At 33.1% G+C, this 17,619-nt stretch overlaps 3 protein-coding genes across 12 annotated transcripts in view; 1 reads left to right on the top strand and 2 right to left on the bottom strand.

The window, feature by feature from the left end:
• Positions 1-860, bottom strand: part of LOC105325625 (uncharacterized) — a 28,061-nt gene extending 27,201 nt beyond the window's left edge. For 4 of the 6 annotated variants that reach the window (XM_066075388.1, XM_066075393.1, XM_066075394.1 and 1 more), the window contains exons 1-2: positions 783-860; positions 272-486 (exon numbers count right to left, since the gene is read on the bottom strand). The gene's annotated coding sequence lies outside the window, so the exon portion shown is untranslated. Of the gene's footprint in view, positions 1-271; positions 487-574; positions 717-782 lie in introns of those variants that run through there. The other 2 variants (XM_066075390.1, XM_066075389.1) reach the window with 2 other exon arrangements.
• Positions 861-982: 122 nt separating this feature from the next.
• On the top strand, positions 983-5,852 carry LOC105325620 (eukaryotic translation initiation factor eIF1). Its single transcript, XM_011425269.4, has 4 exons — positions 983-1,154; positions 3,404-3,564; positions 3,915-4,046; positions 5,538-5,852. The coding sequence occupies exons 1-4, from the start codon at positions 1,118-1,120 to the stop codon at positions 5,550-5,552; spliced, it is 345 nt and encodes a 114-aa protein (XP_011423571.1). The 5' UTR covers positions 983-1,117; the 3' UTR covers positions 5,553-5,852.
• A 2,124-nt stretch (positions 5,853-7,976) lies between these two features.
• LOC105325596 (la-related protein 4) overlaps positions 7,977-17,619 on the bottom strand; it is a 30,024-nt gene continuing 20,381 nt past the window's right edge. For 2 of the 5 annotated variants that reach the window (XM_011425232.4, XM_011425257.4), the window contains 8 exons: positions 17,440-17,511; positions 16,461-16,567; positions 14,252-14,524; positions 14,015-14,060; positions 13,800-13,895; positions 12,979-13,334; positions 12,542-12,641; positions 7,977-12,392 (listed from right to left, as the gene is read on the bottom strand). In XM_011425232.4, the coding sequence (XP_011423534.3) occupies positions 12,078-12,392; positions 12,542-12,641; positions 12,979-13,334; positions 13,800-13,895; positions 14,015-14,060; positions 14,252-14,524; positions 16,461-16,567; positions 17,440-17,511 (1,365 nt within the window). In that variant the 3' untranslated portion in view covers positions 7,977-12,077. The remainder of the gene's footprint in view (positions 12,393-12,541; positions 12,642-12,978; positions 13,335-13,799; positions 13,896-14,014; positions 14,061-14,251; positions 14,525-16,460; positions 16,568-17,439; positions 17,512-17,619) is intronic. The other 3 variants (XM_034446741.2, XM_066075387.1, XM_034446740.2) reach the window with 2 other exon arrangements.

The following is a 17,619-nucleotide window of genomic DNA, read 5'->3' as shown; positions in this document are numbered from 1 at the left end:
ATACCCTAATAGAAATTCCAATGTAACATCAAATCATAAAAGGTACTACTTCAGAAACATTTTAACAAGAAAAATTAGTGATATACACAAACCCCTTCTGCTGTGCCACTAAGAATTTAGATGTGATCTCTCAATAGAAACCCCTCAAACCAAGTGTGTCATGTATTCAAAGTCAATAATCCAGACAATCAGAAAATTCTCTACACAACAATGTTGTTGAGTATCAATTTTCTGAATGTCTATTAATGTCTTCTCACAACTAAAAACTTACTGTTTCTATAGCTTGTAAATCAGGTGCTGTCTTCAGTCTTTACTTTTCTTCACCAGTTTTCATTACACGTTGATAATGCGTCCATTTCAAGGATTTCTCTGTAGGCACTCTAAAATGGCTGGCTAAGTCGCATGCATTCATGTATGATGTGTTGATACGGCTTCATTCAACTGATTTAATCATAATTCGGCATTCATTCATGATCCAACTTCTTCCTGTAAAATTATGATATGTAAACTATATAATGCATACAGAGGAAAACAAATATCATAGTGTGATCATACTACACAATCATATACATACACACCAAGCATTTTCCCTTCTACTCTGTTCAATTTAGTACGGTGCAGAGGGGTTAGATAGAGGTGTTGAAAGTAGATGTGCAAGGTCGCTGTATTTATTTTTTAAAGACTTGACAATGAAGAACTGTCACGATGCCGTAACAGTAATCATCTGCTTGTGTTGATTATACCAAGCATATAGTAAATGAAGGGCAACTCTCTTTTCTCACCTCGTCCCCGTTGTTCGCCCCTCTGTTCAGTGGGTCACATTTTTCACATCCGGGTCATATCTTGAAACATGAAAGAGAAAATATCTATACATTGAAAAAATTATATTATGATTGTGTTATTCACTCTAGTAAGATCAGAATCCATGTATTCATATACGTACGGGTAATTTTTAGTTTTGGCATTCAATTTATGACGTCACGAATTTCTGTGTATACAAAAAACCGGAAGTCGACAAGACCAAAAGCGTTTCGTTGAATTAAAATCTACCGCCATCCTTCTTAATATACAACTTATATTCCTTATTTTACTCATTTGTTATCACGAAAGCGTTTTTATGACCACCATCGACAAATCGTTTGGTGCTTCTTTTGGTAAGTCGACAATTTTCCATTGATGAAATTGTGTTTGTGTTGTGAAAGACGTAGTAGGCCTACATAGCTGTCATCAGCTGTTTTGACAATTTTCATCAAACTAGATACATTTCCCTTATTTATGTAATTATTTTTTAATTTTTTTTTATTCATTGTATTTGAACTGATTCTGTATATTTTTGACATGTACATGTTTCAAAATTCATTCATTGTTTAAATCTTGCATCTATAGATCTCTGTAGAGTTATTATATCTGTCTCATGTCCCCCTTTTTTTGGTCACTTTTTGACGATTTTTATCAAACATATCACATATCTGTCAGTGAAGTTCAGTTGAAATCAACAAAAGGTAACCTGATCATCAGATATTTTTTAATGCTATATGTCATCTCTTTACTTGGAGAATTTTACTTTTCTTCAATGTATATCATAACAATGGGAATATCTGACATCTTTAATCCATTTAAAAGTTCTCCGAACATCTTACACAGTTTTCTACATTGTTATCATTTGTAATGCAAATTGGGTGTTCAAACCAAGAGAAATATTTGAAAGTTGCCTGATATTATCTTGGAACTATTAACACCCCTACGAATGTGTTCGGAAAGTTTTCTTTATCGTTGCTAAGTATATAATAAATCCAAAGGTGCTCGAATGAAAGTTCACGAGACTTCACAGAGATTTGTTCAGTTCCTGTGAAATTTTGAGCGGAAGTAAATGTGTTCGGATAATACTCTCAAAATACGTAAGAACTGATCGTTTTTCATATCATATCCAACTTTGATTTATGTTAAAACATGAAAATCATTTAATATGTATGTTTTATTTCACCATCTAGCGGTTATTTAAATTAAACGATGATATTCAAAACAGAGTTATCGTTCGTGTTCAACCAAGTGTAGAGTGGTTGAAAATATAAACATTGGGTTGCTTAATAAAATCATAGCCATGTTTGATGCTTGTTGTGTGCAATACCAGGTTTTTGAAAAAAATGATGGGTGTCTTTTTTGCATAAAAACTTTGTATATCGAGCCATTTTCAAGGAACATTCTGCATAAAATAGTATAGTCTGTTTCAATATTGAATATTGATGCTATTCCTAGGTCAGGCGTGGATCGAAATTTAATAAACCCCTAGGGGGGATCTCTATTAAGCACGTTAATTGTTGCAACAGCAGAAAAAAAACTATTTTTGTATTGTTACATTTATTTATAGAACACATTTTATCAACCAATTAATGAAGATAAAGTTTAAAATCAATAAACGTATGGATTTTATATTTGACTACAAGTACCTAGATTCTATGAAATAGACTACAAACACGAGACACGATTTTTACTGCGAAACTGAAAGGGTTGAATATAGGGGTGGGACGATCCACCAGTGCATCACAGTATTTATTTTGACGTTATTTGGATCAATACGTTTACCATTAACACAACGATACCTAAGCAAACTTTTTTTTATTTTCCAAAAATATCCGAGCTTCATATATCGGCTATTTTTAGTCCGCGTGCCTAATATGTAAGTCCAAAGATGGCGGAAAACCTCGTAAAGTTGTCAAAACTGTTAGGAAGCTAAATCTGGAGTGTGTAAAACTTTTTGATTACTTGTTTATGAAAAAGTAGTGTATATGAGACTAAAGTAATTTGTAAATTGTGCAACGCTCATTTTAATTATATCAAAATAACTTTGGACATGCGGTAATACATCGACAAATTGAATAAATTCTTATTCATGTTTTTATTTAGTTGCAATGTATCGTGATATGTATCGTATCGCATCTCATGTATCGTGGTATGTACCGAATCGACTAAGTACAGTATTGTCCCAGCCCTAGTCGAATATAACCACATGGTCTAAAATTTAAATGACAATAACATTCGCAGGGGTGATTAATAACAATGCTAAATTTAAGAGGTAAATGAAACATTGCAGCATAATAATTAACCCCTCAAAACATTTCTTTTGATTACAATAAACTGCATACCTTATTATGTACCATGAGGCTATGATAAGTGATTGACAAAAACTTATCTTGTTGGCCAAGTTCAACTGTAATTTTTTTGTAAAGTATAGATATGATCTTCATTATCAGGGTGACTACCAGGAGATTATTAAAGTGGAACCTATATAGTGTGTGTGTGTGTATACTTATGATTACCATAAGCATGAAAAGCTTGTGTCATTATGAAAACTCCAAAATTAATGTGGTTTTATTGTGTTAGTCATATGATACATATTTTGCAGATCCTTTCAAGGAAGCATCAACAGATGACAACAATGCAGGTGTGCAAGAAAACTTAATACACATACGAATCCAGCAAAGAAATGGTAGAAAAACATTAACAACTGTCCAGGGGATCTCAACAGATTATGACTTGAAAAAGATAGTCAAGGCTTGTAAAAAGGTAGCTACTCTGTCCAATGATGTGTATGTATCTTAATTTCCTAAATCATTTGATACTCATAATTACTGCAGGATTCAAACAATATTTGTCCACAAGAATGAACAAATCCCTAGATTCCCTTTGACATAGAAAGTGTATAATGAGAAAATATTATTACCCCACTTCATCTTCTTTCTTAACTGTTAAAACTTCTATATTGACACTTTCCCTATTCAGGATTGTGACGACAGGTTAAAATGTAGAATACCAGACTTGAAATGCTCCCACTACCATGTCAGGTTGAAGAACACCGCTAAAAAAAGTTAAAAAAGATTTTGAAATCCTCCTATTGAAAAGACTTATTATTACAGGAATTTGCCTGCAACGGAACTGTGGTAGAACATCCAGAATATGGTGAGGTTATCCAGCTACAGGGGGATCAAAGAAATCGTATACGTGACTTCCTTAGAGATATTGGAATTGCTAGAGAAGAACAGTTAAAGGTGAGATGCTCAATTAAGCTGTAACGGCAATGCTTGATTTTTTTTTTTTTAGAACTTCAGTATACAGACAGCTATTGCTAGGCATGTGATTAAATCATATTTATTTTCGGATTTAAAAGTTTAAGTGATGCACTGAAATATCCTGAAAGAATGCTAAAATGATATGTCCCCCTTAAGATTCAATACATATTGCAATACTTGATATATTATGGGGAAAAAAATCAAACAATTGAAGAAAAGAATAAATCTGACAATTCACACTTTGCAATTTTAATTTTAAAGTAATATAAACAGATAATTCACTGCACTATTTTGGTAAAAAAAAATAATGATTAATACAATGAATACAATGCAAAGAGCAAAATATAATGATGAATACAATGAAAAGAGCAAAGCTAACATTGATTTGTCATTTATCAATATGACTTAGTCAAACTGCTTTTATGTAATATTTTAACAGTCACACATTCATTGAAGTTTCAAAATTTCAAAAATGGCTGGCTCTCATCAGACAAATACCTCAGGTCAATTTACTCATCACTTATTTAGAGTTTTGGCAGTGTGATAAAAACGAGGTTAATTGAGAGATTTATAGCTGAAAATCTGAAGGGGGTTATTTGCAATCATTTTATTAGGAAGGAAGTGAGCTAGACTAAAGGATGCAGGTGGGTTCTGCAATTTGACAGGTTTCACCAAGCCATTATTGTTTGTATCTGTCACAGATAAATCGCGGCTACCCCCTTCATTTGTATCTATCAAAATTGTCGCCATGTTTTCCTTTGTGCAGTAATCCTAATTAAGTAGGCCAATCCCGATGTAATAATCCAAACCCAATATAAAAATGTATCAAACCAAAAATCAAAGCAGTGAATCAAAAATTGAATCTGATGTAGGTATTGAACAGTATCAATGTTTCAATGAATCGTTTCAGCCCTAAAAAATGAACATAAAATAATTTTTTATTAAGTAGTGCCAATTTTTTTGTATTATCTGTATTAAGGTTCTCTGATCCTCAGATCTAAATATAGTTATCATCCTACAAATTGTATTTGTTAATTACAATTAATATATATATATAATAATATATAAATTGAAATCTGTAGGAATTAAACTGTGATATTTGACAAAGATAAAGCATGCTTGACAGTTTGTCCAGCACATAGAATACTAATAAAAAATATATAAAAAGTGCACATGAGTGTAAAACTTGTATTTGGTGAATCAGGGGCTTGAACCCATCTTCACTCATCAAGCATTGTTGTTCTATTGGATACATGTACCACTGAGCCGTTATCATTCTTACTGTTGTGTAAAGACTACAGAATGACTACAGATTTTCCGACATGAAAGCCAAGTCTTTGATACAAGCAAATAATTCCCAGATATTTAAAACTTAGAATTATCGAACATAGCTGAGGATTGAACATTTTACAGTAGCACATACTAAAGCAGTATATTATTACTGTAAAGTATATATGTCTTGTGTTTCAGGTCCACGGTTTCTAAACAGCATCTGATGTATCGATTCAAGCAGCCTTCTTCATCATGTTCCCACGGACAGTTGAACTTCACACCTAAATTCTTGATTGTACAATGTTAGTGAACAGGTTCTTGGTAAACATGTCAATGTGTTGATGTTGAAAATTTCTGTCGACCCATACAAAAACAATATTTATTCATGATGGAAGATCTGGTTGTATGTGTAAGTGAATCGGCACTGTACTATGTATGGTAGAATTTTTATGTTTTCATTTTCATGTAAATATTGACGTCCTGTAATTTCATAATAAACTTTTAAATAATGGATTTGGATTTTTTGTTGGTACTTTTGTACAATACATGTACCTAATATCTGAATATGTGTATTTGAAAGGAGTGCATGTATTATTTTGTCTACCTGTATACAAAGGGTTGGGACCAAATTGCACAATTGGGTTGTAATATTCCAATTGGGATATTGATACACAGTGCAAAACTTTGGAATTTTATTTTGCAAAAAATAAAGTAATAGATGAATAGACAGAATGTAACAGCTGTAGGGATACAAGATTTGATGTAACACTGCTGTTTAAAGATTGATTTCCAAAAAGATCAGAAACTACTGGGGGGTTGGGGGATCTATCTCACAAACTGTGCATCCCAAACAGGCCATTTGGGCAGTTAGTCCCAACATGCTTAAAGGCATAAAATACAGTAACTACCGATACATATGAGGTTCATGTAAATATGCAAATTTGATTAGGGTTTAGGGGGAAATTCAAAAGATGTGGTGTAATGTAACTATTGCATAAAATTGTTTTCTATATTAAGTCTTTGAGGTGAGGTAAATATTGTACTTCGAGAGTAGCTAAATCATTCTATTGATCGAAAAAACAGCAATAATTATTTTATTATTTGATTCAGCAACAATATGATACAGATGCGATATTTCATTAGATGATCTATTTTTAGTCCAATGTAGAGAAAATCAAATGTTATATATTGACCTCCTTAGTCACGTGCAGGTGAATATAACGTTCTATATTTTGTAGATAGTTGGATATGATCCAATCAGAGACCTATAGAAATTAATCAATCATATAATAAACTGGTTTAATATGATATGATTGATGAATTCCTACATGTAGCTCTCTGATTGGCTGATATCCAACAATATAGATAATAAGTCAAACGTTATGTTCACCTGCACGTCAATTTTACATTTGATTTTCTATACATTGGACTAAAAATAGATTGTCCAATAAAATATTGTGTTTCTCAATTTCTTCGGCTAGGCTTCAAACTAAAATCTACGCTTGATAACACACACTTTGATATGTCTGTATCAATATGTCACTTAATTATATAATAAAACAACTACTGCTGTTTTCGGCTCAGTGAATATTGTACTTCTCAGGTAGCTAAATCACTGTATTGACCTCAAAATTAGCAATACCGGGTACTTGTATAAAGTAAAAATAAGCGATTAATTTTTCACAACCCAATTAGTTTTGTCAACTTAATATTTTCTGGTAAAGCAAATAGCATGATTTGGTTAACAAGTTCTTTATTTTTCATCTTTGTTAGAATTATGTTGGGTGTATATAACTTAAATGTTCACGGTACCCCACTACATCAAAACATATTCTTTTTATTACTATATGTATTACACTATGTATCAAGATGGCATTTAAACTGTTTTGTTAAATTGTTGGTATCAATTGATTTGGTTGAATATCATCATAGCCCAGTGGTTAAAGTACCGGTATTGGGTTTGTGAACCGCAGATAATGAGTTCGAATCTGCCTGGGGTTTTCGTTATTATTTATTAAAGTTAATATTTGAAAATCATATAGAATATTGTACTTTATCCAAAATTGTCTAATTTTTCTCCGTTTTGACTTGCATGTAGTTACTTATAATGCTTCCTGTCATCTACCATAATATTAAGTAATTTTGCGTTGATTTGAGAAAGGTGTAGTGAGCCACCTTAGGGAGGCTGGATGATTTAATATATATATATAGGTATATAATTATATATAGTCTAGAAATGGCCTTGCCCATCCAGCCCTCGTAAGAATCCTTACGCTACTTAATTGCAAGTATTCTGGTATGACACCTGTATGCATTTGCGAAATGATTCAATGACTGAGAATACATGTACCGATTTTAGCTAATACAGAATGCAGACCTCTTCACTCTCTCACAATATTGATAATTCAATCAGATTTAATAATAATCAAAAAAATTTTCCTTCTAACTGGAAACAGAATATAATTACCTGAACAAAATGTAGCTATCAAATAAAAGATCAATATTTTAATACGCAATTATGACAGCTGTTCATCATACAGTCTGTACAATCCTGGTTACCTCAGTGCTTCTGTACTTTCCCCTTTGTTCAATTTGGGAAACTCAGTTCCTATGACTTCCATGAAAAATGAAAACAAATTCTGATGAGGATGCTTGTTTATTTCATTTTAACTTTCATTTTCAAGTTGAAATTCACAAAATAATTGGCATTTACATGTAGTAATTTGAACAGTTTACTAAATTTATTTCCAGCAATAGCAGATTTATTCCTGCTTTAGTCTCCATGGTTTTGTAAAAACAAACATTCTATACATGGTTTTGTTAGGCCAAAAAAAAAAAAACAATACTGTAGCTGTGACTTTTTTTTCTTACAAATTACTATAGAAGACAAATTCAGTTAATTGTGACACACATACTGAAACAAATTGCAGTCCAAAAGCATATTAAATGCAAAAATAAATACTTAACAAACAATTTTGTATTTTATCTATCCAATGAGATCATACATACAAACTGAAACATGCTTCAACTCGCTGAATACATGCACAGAAATGATCAAACAAACAAAAATTGGAAAGAAGGATATTTTTCTGAATACATGACAATCTAACATGATCTTACACCTATTGGCTGACAAAAAAAAAATATATACATGGACCAAATCACTTGATTAGAAGGAAAATCCACATTTCTGACAATTACATGTATGTGGGCAAAAATAAGCTGTTGAAAATCTAGCAAAAGAATCATGAAATGATAAAAATTATGACATTCAAATCCTGATAATGGTTAATAATAAATAACAATAATATATATATCCATAATTGCATAATATATGCACCCAAACTGTACAGATTTCTTGTAAATGTAATGTTTACTGGTTTGAATCCAACATGTTTTGCAGCATTTGATTTTAACATCCAACAAAAGGATCTTTGGAAGCACACATCTGTGAGAAGTCTGGTGAATGTAACTGAGGAAAGACTTGCTTAGAGGTACAAATACGGCTGTACTTGAGACCGTCCAAATACTAGTGTAGATTTCTGTATTACAAACCAAATAATTCGGAATTTTGTTACTTCAATAAGGTATCAAATGAAATGAGAACTACAAATGTTTGGGGGGTAAATAAATGACTGTTTACCAATGTCAATGATTAAATTAAAAAAATCAAACAGGAGGAAAAAATTCACTTTCACCCCATTTACATTCATGTATATGTACAATACTGCATAATTCCAGTTTCGCTAGTCATCTACATGGATCTATCAGGCTGCACAATACTAGAAAGCAAACACTGAGAACTTCATAATTAGGCACCATTTCAGTTAGAATGAGTGGAAATCACTATTGGTTGATGATAGTACTCATTGCACTCACGTGACGTGGCACTCTTTTTTTCAGCATGAAAACATAAAGGGGTAACACTGAATAATGCTGGATATGATGTATAACAATTCACAATACACCTGACTGTTAAAGCATTAGATACAACTACCGGTATTCACAACCTTAATTGTCCCCTATCCTTTTCCATCCAGTTTTGACAGCAGTCTAATTGTGTTTGCAAATGTCTAGGAATAAGATCACAAAATCTCAATGCCCTAATAGACACCTCTTTTCAGTATTGTAGCAGGTAAACAAGATATTTATCACTGACATCGGTTTACATATGGGGATTTCTGTGAACACAACATGGGGGTGTAGATGCCAAGTACTTTCAGAGGATGTCAAACCAAACAAAAATGGCACTATAAACATGAAATGGCCAGCACCACTATACCATTATATTAACCTTTGGGTTCCAACATTTTATTCCATGAATATCCCATTATTCTAATCACAATTCTGGAGGGATATGTACAATGGGAATTTGTACAAGGGATTCCACTGAAGAAGGATTCTTTGCCATATCACACAATTCCTATAGGAAGTTCTTACCATCTCAACAGAATTCTCATCATCTACAGACAATGCAAACCATGGGAAAATTATCTTGTCCCCAAAAGATTCACCTACATATATAAGAGTGATTTCCTGCCTTCTTTGTGGTTAAAATAGTAAATACTTAAATTCCTGACAAAATAAAAGGTTTTGATATAAATAGCATGCTGTTCTAAATGACCACTTGTTTGGGTACAAGCTCAATGAAATATTCATGTAATACCTTGCCTTGACTAAGAAATGGATAGCAGAGAAACATTAAAGCACTGACATTAAAAGAATGTAACAGGTGCAGCCTTAAAATACAAGTGTAAGTAAATTTAACAAATGACTTCAATGGACATTCATTCATAGACTACACACACACATACATATATTTATATAATACATCAACATTCAAACACTCGTAAATATGTTAACAGGCTCCCAACATTAGTTCTAGCTTCATCATGTTACCAATACCATCTACAGTCATGGATTTCATGTGTACAAAAAGGATTTGAAGATTTTGTTAAACAGAGAAACCTCTCTCCATCTCTTTCTTGGTTTTTTCTATCTCTACATATAACAAACACAACACTGGCTACCTGATCTTGAAGTCACTAGAACATGTTTGTTCAAGGCTTTTTTCTTTAGATCCAGTATCATTTGTACAGCATAAAATCCATCAATATTCCTACATTGTAACATGTAAACATGATGAAATTAAAACAAAAATTAAATCACACTTTCAATGAACATGTGTACACTCACCAATAAATGAAGAGAAGAAATAACAAACAAAAAGAGACATTCAATTTCACATTTCAAGCTTCAAGCAGACAAAACATAGCCAAAAACTGTACATAATTCACAGAGGGCACCTGTTAATCTTATCCTGAATAAAGTTCATAGTAATAACATTTAGTCTCTGGTAGATCAGTTCTCAGTCCACAAATCTACAGAACAAAAAATCATACAAAATGCTACAGCATTGGTGAACAATACACACCACATTAATAATGACTCATTTTTAAAATGAAAATTGAAAAAAAAGATCCCTAGTAAAGGGTGAAAAGGAGAAATGAAGAGAAATTCCGTATGCCCTCCGTCCAGTTCTATATACAACAACCCACAACTGTTAGCAACAAGAAACTTTCCACACATATACACCTACTGGGTAATGAAAAATTGCATCATATACAGAACGACAAAACTGTCAAATACAACTAACTCACCTCAACATATACAACTATCTACTTACAAGAATTCAAAATATATAGATTTAATGATTCTGTAATAATTTCTTGCAACAATATTTTACAATACCCTGCCCTTAATATTAGGATATGTACATCCCATGTTCCTGTGAAATCATCCCATACCGGCAATTCCTCTACTGGTTACTAACGCCAACATGAACTGATTTGGGAGATCACAAGCAATATGCATTATCAACAATGTGGCAACATAATTAGGCAAAATTCTCAGCTGATTAACTGAATCATGGGCACCAGTCTTAAGATATATTTATGGAGGTTTTCACCTCAGGAATTTATAGAAATTTTAATAATAATAGTCATAAAAAAAAGAAAATAACATCTTGCAGGAATAAAATAATCCAACACCAAAAGACAAGATGAGTGACATGCCGGTCAACACTCTTTGCCGTAACAATCAATAGCAAATATTGCCTTGAAGGAAACTTCCCAAGAATGCACACAGCAAACCTTTTCTAGTCTGAATGGGTAACCACCCACTAGCACACTTTCTCATGTGTTTGAATGCTAAAAAAAAATTCCGAAGAAAATTAATAATAAGCTACACATGCCACCAGTCACCCTCCTTTACTCTCTAGCAGCACTGAGTAAATCTTGTTATATGATATGAATTTTTTTTTCATATATGAGCACAACTGGTTTTTTTTTCTGAGGTAAACAATATTTTTCAAGCAAGCAATGATGGATATCTTTAAAATAAAAATATTCAAAGATTGTACCATAAACAATAACCTGTTGTTACTGAAAATTATTCATTAAAAAAATAATAACAACTCTCTTTCATCGTAAAACCATAGAAAGAAAAAGGTACAGAGAAGAAGAAAAATGAGAGAAAGAGTGAAGAGTTTTTATACTGGATTGCAGACTTTAGACTAGTAATATTAAAATTCAAACTGTGACGAAATATGTGCATCTTTCTCTCACTAGTGTATCTCCAGAATTCCCTCTGGAGAGTCTAACTTTGGCAATATCCAGTAGACCTTTTCTAAGATAACATTCCTATCCATCCTTAACTAGTGCTCTGTCTTTGAGCCTGTCACTTTGTAGATGATCGAGAAGTTTCACGTTCACTCCTACGCCTATCTCTTCTTTCACGGTTTTCCTTGGCACGACGACCGCTGAAATGGCGCTGCTCTTTGGGGAGCTCAGAGTCTTTTTGTGGGCCTGATTGGTCTTTCTTGGCAGTGGATGTCTTGGCCTGTGACTGTTCCTTCAATGTGTTCTGTTGCACACTTTCTGAATCAGAGTCCGAGTTATTTTTCGATTCAGCGGCGGAATCACTATCACGACCACGTTGCACCATTTGAGCATAGGAAAGTTTGACGGGTGAATTTTTATCGACAGATACCTGCTGAAAAATAAAGACATATTTTTATTACCTCTATCATGGTTGACATAAAATTGATGATTAACATGTACATTATGTCTATCAAAACAATACTTATACATTAATTGTAGAAAGTTCTAGGATTTACCTATATAATTTGAATATTTACTTACTGCTTTGACCTGGTTCAAAGGAGCTGGTTTGGAAACAGATGTCGCATGTCCATCCACATGGTTAACAACTGCTTCTTGTAAACTGCTAGCTTTTTGTGGTCTAAAGAAATTTGTCATACATACAGATACATGTACATGTATATAAAATAACATGCATATTTGATTTTTTAGTTCGATACACACATCATCATTTAAATTGTCTATATTTTTTTTTTCATTATTGCTTACATTGCTCAATCCAAATTCATGGCCTTTAAAGGTATATCTTATCATGTAAATTCACAAAATTCTACATCCCCCAACAGGAAAAATATCTAAATAGGTTAAATCAAAATTTCATCTGTCATCAAAAGGACCCATTAATATCAATAGGCAATGAATAAATAACAAGCTTTATTTGACAATGTTGATAAAACAAACACGAAAATAATCCTTACTTTGGAGGAGAGACAGCAGGAGGTGAAGGTATCCTTGTGGGCGGGGCACTACCGCCCCCACAGGAACTACTGGAGGCAGTCACAGCTGTTGGGGTAGGTCCAGCACTTGCCCCATTTAATGCACTATTATTACAATTATTGCTAGAATTGTCTTTTGGTGGTTGTGAGGGGGGAGTGGGGGGCCTGGGATTTGCAGGAACTCCCACAGGCTCCGGGTGTTGTGATTGGCTACTTTGTTGAACAGGTTGTGATACTTGTGGTTTTACTATGTTTTCTCGCACTATAGGCTTTGCAGTACCTTTCACAACATCTGATAATTTGCTTTCGAATACTTCATTATTAGAAGATGAGGAATTCTGAAAGAAAAAATTAGTTTGTTTCTTTTATGCAACATTTTAAAACCTACCAAATGAATGTTTCATTGTTATGTTTTTACTATGTATCATACTGTAAATGTGAATGTTTTATTGTTATGTTTTTACTATCTATCATACTGTAAATGTGAAATTTTCCAAGAAACAGTAATATACACTAAAAAGTGGAGTAGGAAGTATTCACATTGATTATCACCTGTAAGCTGGATAACTTACATATCATCTTTATACATGTATCAGATAAAAGAATACTTATGAATACTGTTTTACCATAGGTTTGTATAATTAACAATATGTCTACAGTTTACCATATGATGTGATATATTTTGAGTTTACAATATGATTTGATATATTTACAGTGCTGATAAATGTAATCATTACAATGTAGACAATATATCTACCAGTGAACATAAATTCTATGGGCAAATGAACTAGATGGATACATACTGCTGGCACAGGGCCAGGTGGTAGTGGAGGGAATGAGTTTATTTCTAGATCAAACTGAGTCTCGGCTGCTGGCTTCTCTTTAGAGGACAGCTGTCTCTGCAAACAAAAAACAAACCCAAACGTATATATTTCACATCTGTAAGATCCACATTTCTTTTACTGACAGTAAGTGCATATAATTATAACAAATGAGACTGTCTAAAGTTATTTCTTACCCTTGGACCTCCATCTTCCTCTCTTCTACGTCTACTTCTGTAACCCCTAAAAATAGTCATCATCATGGAATACTTTAGCATCAATAGATAATTACACAGATTCAAATTCTAATTCTTTATATATATATTGTTACTAAGATCCGATATTTTATGATGTTAGAAATACCATACAAAATCAGCATCCTTTTCATAACACTGGTTTTGTAACCTGATTAGTGACAGGGGAAATTGACCCACCTTTGAGCAGGCGGAAGTCCATCTGATTGTCGACTAGAGATACTGGAATTATTGGTGTCTAAGTTGTTGTGCCCCTGCGGTGGTGCACTTGAGCCATGAGAGTGGTTATTGTTCTCTCCACGGTTCCGGCTCGCATAGGGAGTAGGAGACATCTGCGAGTTGTCGTGGTGCCTTGGACTAGTTCGATTGTGATTGGCCGAGTTATTCCTGTCGTAATTCATCCGGTTGTCAGACCTCTCCTGGTTATTTAAACGATTTGGTCGACCATTGTTTCTAAAGGAGAAAAGATTCTCATCCATCAGGAAATGTAACATAAAACTGCTGTGAAACTAATTTGAAATCAAAGATAATTCATACAGCATTAATCTAGGAAGCCGACACATTTATGAATGGACCTTGGAAATAAATTTTTATTTTGCATCACTCAGACACTATTAAACCACAATTGAATATGTGAAGGATAAAACAAAGTCTGCTTCCCTTTCCATTCTCTAATTTAATTTGTATGTTGAAATTTCTGCAGTCTTTACTTTCTGTTTCAATTCCGATGGATTAATTCCCTTGCCTGTTGTCATACATATTGATAAAATTCCTTCATTTCATTGAAAAAGAAAATTTCAATAGAATCTTATCATGTATAAATTCCCAGTTATTTTTTTTTCTTGACATACAAATTCAACAAAAGTATAGTCAACTACTTCTGTTTAATGATGAAAGCTCAGAAATTTCTGTTTCTGGCTAGTTGTGTATCCATTTCACTAACAAAACTTTTTTTCTTATTTACTTTCATGTTCATTTACTTTCATTTAATTCTGTTCTATGATACATCGTAATGCATTTTTTATAGGTTTTCTGTGCCCTATAATACAAATATATACTTATTTACTTAAAATTGGATGCATATATCCTTGGTTTAAAAATGCAATTATATCCACAGTATACATGGAATTGTTAAGATTATTTCTCTGCTTTATGATACAACCATCCACACACCATGTACACAGGATTTGAGTTTTGATAAAATAACTCAAATTTTTTTTATAATGGTATAAAATGATCACAGGCTGCTGTAATATCTACATAATTTCTATTCATGTTGTACTGTCTACATTACCGTTTTTTGCTAAATATTATTCTCAAGTGTACAATATGGCTACCCTTTTTTGGGACCTGAGAATTAGGGATGGAAAAAAGTTTTGTTGCATTATCACAGTAAAACTATTAATCAAGTTGTAATCTTGACTTCGAACATAATGGTAATAATTTTCTGATGCAGATTTTTTTTTCAAATCTTGACACAATACAACGAGTTAATCTTTGAAATGCTCAAAAGGGTTACCGATAATAGAAAACAGGGGTATGCAAGCCCTTTGCCCCAGTGGGATGTCAGAGATATTAGTTCCAAGCACTTTTTTCGACAATGGCTTCAACAGGAATGCACAATAGTTAAAAATATTCATGTAAAATAAATCTTCAGTGATTTGTTTAATCTACAATGGTAAATTGATTGTATTTAACTGTATTAAACTGATTTCAGTCTTGGTTATGACCCTGGGTTAATTACTATTGAGAACAAAAAGCATGTGTCAACGTAGGCACAGATTATGCACACATCTATAAATAACATATCCGATGGTGGTTTACAAGGGGTTAGTAAATATGTTGTTCAATGGCAAATAAATAAACAGCTCTCAATTTGAATAACAATTTTACAATCATTTATCTATCAACAGATTATAAGCACAACTTTTTCTGCAATTATATACTCTAGGAAATCTTTTCTTAGGTTCAAATATTTTTGTAAATGAAGTGCATCTATATATAGACTGTCTCTGGACAATACTGAAGTATGATTGATAACCTGTGCTTTATCTGAGAGAAAGAGGTGTTTAAAACATACTCTGATGTATAATACAACTCTTTTCCAGAGATGGTACAGAAAATGGTGTGTAAAATATATGGCAAAATACGGTACTTGTTTTTATTCATGTTTCTGTACTGACTACATTACCTATATTTATTCATCTCATGTTTCTGTACTGACATGACATATTTCTATTCATTTCCCTCTCTACACTTCCTGTTTTATACATGCTGTACTGTTCAGGTAGCCTATTTCTATTTATATACAATGCTGTACATTCTACACTTGGTTTGTATACAGGTTGCTGTACTGTTTCTATTTGCGTTGCTGTTCTGTCTACATTACCTGTTTCTGTTGATGTTGCTGTACTGGTGCCTGGGTGCAGTGGTGTTCAGCTTTATGGAGGTTGGCTGATAACCATTCATAGCCAGCACCTGCAGTAGAGATTCATTCTGTGGGAATGTAGTAACACATAGTTCAACATACATCACATAAGCATAGATAGAAAGCAGAATAAAGCAAATCACCAAAGATATGAAATATTTAACCCCTTTGGTTGTACACATGCACCCAATGGGAATTAAGCAAAAACTTTTACAAGGCATTCAAGATTGTACTCTTAGCTTTCATATTCTATGCATAAAATCAATAAGGCGTAGATAAATTAATTGTGTGTTTCCGGTTCCCCGACCGACCCTAAAAATATGCCCCGACCCTAAACATTTTATCGTCGATATATTAATCCGGATATCAACTATTCCGGTTTTACTTTTAGAAATTCTAATCTTAGTCACTTCCGTGTTTGAGAAAACACATATTCTACACCAATTTAAAGATTTATTTTGACAGCGATTTCTTGTGGAAAATGGCATCGTGCTTGCCAAGCACATTGTTGTTCCTCTGTGCAATGACTGCTATACTCTGGGAAAATTGCCAGTTGTAAGCTGCCCTTTTGGCAGAAAAAAATAAACTCATCTTTCCCAACTTGTTTATTGTTGTTGAAGTGAAAAACAAAAATAAAATGTTTAAATAAAATAAAATGTTTTCCCTACCTACCTACCCTATTTTTTTTCAAGCTGGAATAGGAAACACACTATTAATTTATTTTGGCCTAAGAACACATACATGTATCTTCACAGTGGGCTTAACAAAACAAAATAAACACACCAAATACCACATTCACATTGGAGACAAGGAAAATGTTCACCAGTTTTCCCAGGGTGTACAGTTTGCGAGCCATACAAAGCTAGCCTGTACAACACTGCACTGATCGGAACAGAGACAGATACACAGAGGCTCAGGGTTTCAGTAGGTGAATAATTACCATGCTGGGGTCCAGCAGAGTTGGACTAGTTTGCCATTGAGAAAGGAGTGGATTTGGAGCAAAGAATGGAAGCTGAAAAAGACAAAAATGAATACAATGTATTATACAAATCATCATGATATGTAATGCGCAATTTGAGAAATGACTAATCTTGCCCATTTACTGCTAGTTTCAGTGTCA

This window comes from Magallana gigas, chromosome 2, assembly GCF_963853765.1.
Source record: "Magallana gigas chromosome 2, xbMagGiga1.1, whole genome shotgun sequence".
NCBI lineage: Eukaryota > Metazoa > Mollusca > Bivalvia > Ostreida > Ostreidae > Magallana > Magallana gigas.
This window is presented reverse-complemented; position numbering and strand designations above follow the sequence as displayed.

Bases quoted from the DNA above. Each gene is read 5' to 3' on its own strand.
- LOC105325620 (XM_011425269.4), top strand. From the start codon at position 1,118: ATGACCACCATCGACAAATCGTTTGGTGCTTCTTTTG. The intron at 1,155-3,403 runs GTAAGTCGACAA...CATATTTTGCAG, and splicing joins ATCGTTTGGTGCTTCTTTTG to ATCCTTTCAAGGAAGCATCA. The intron at 3,565-3,914 runs GTAGCTACTCTG...TTATTATTACAG, and splicing joins TAGTCAAGGCTTGTAAAAAG to GAATTTGCCTGCAACGGAAC.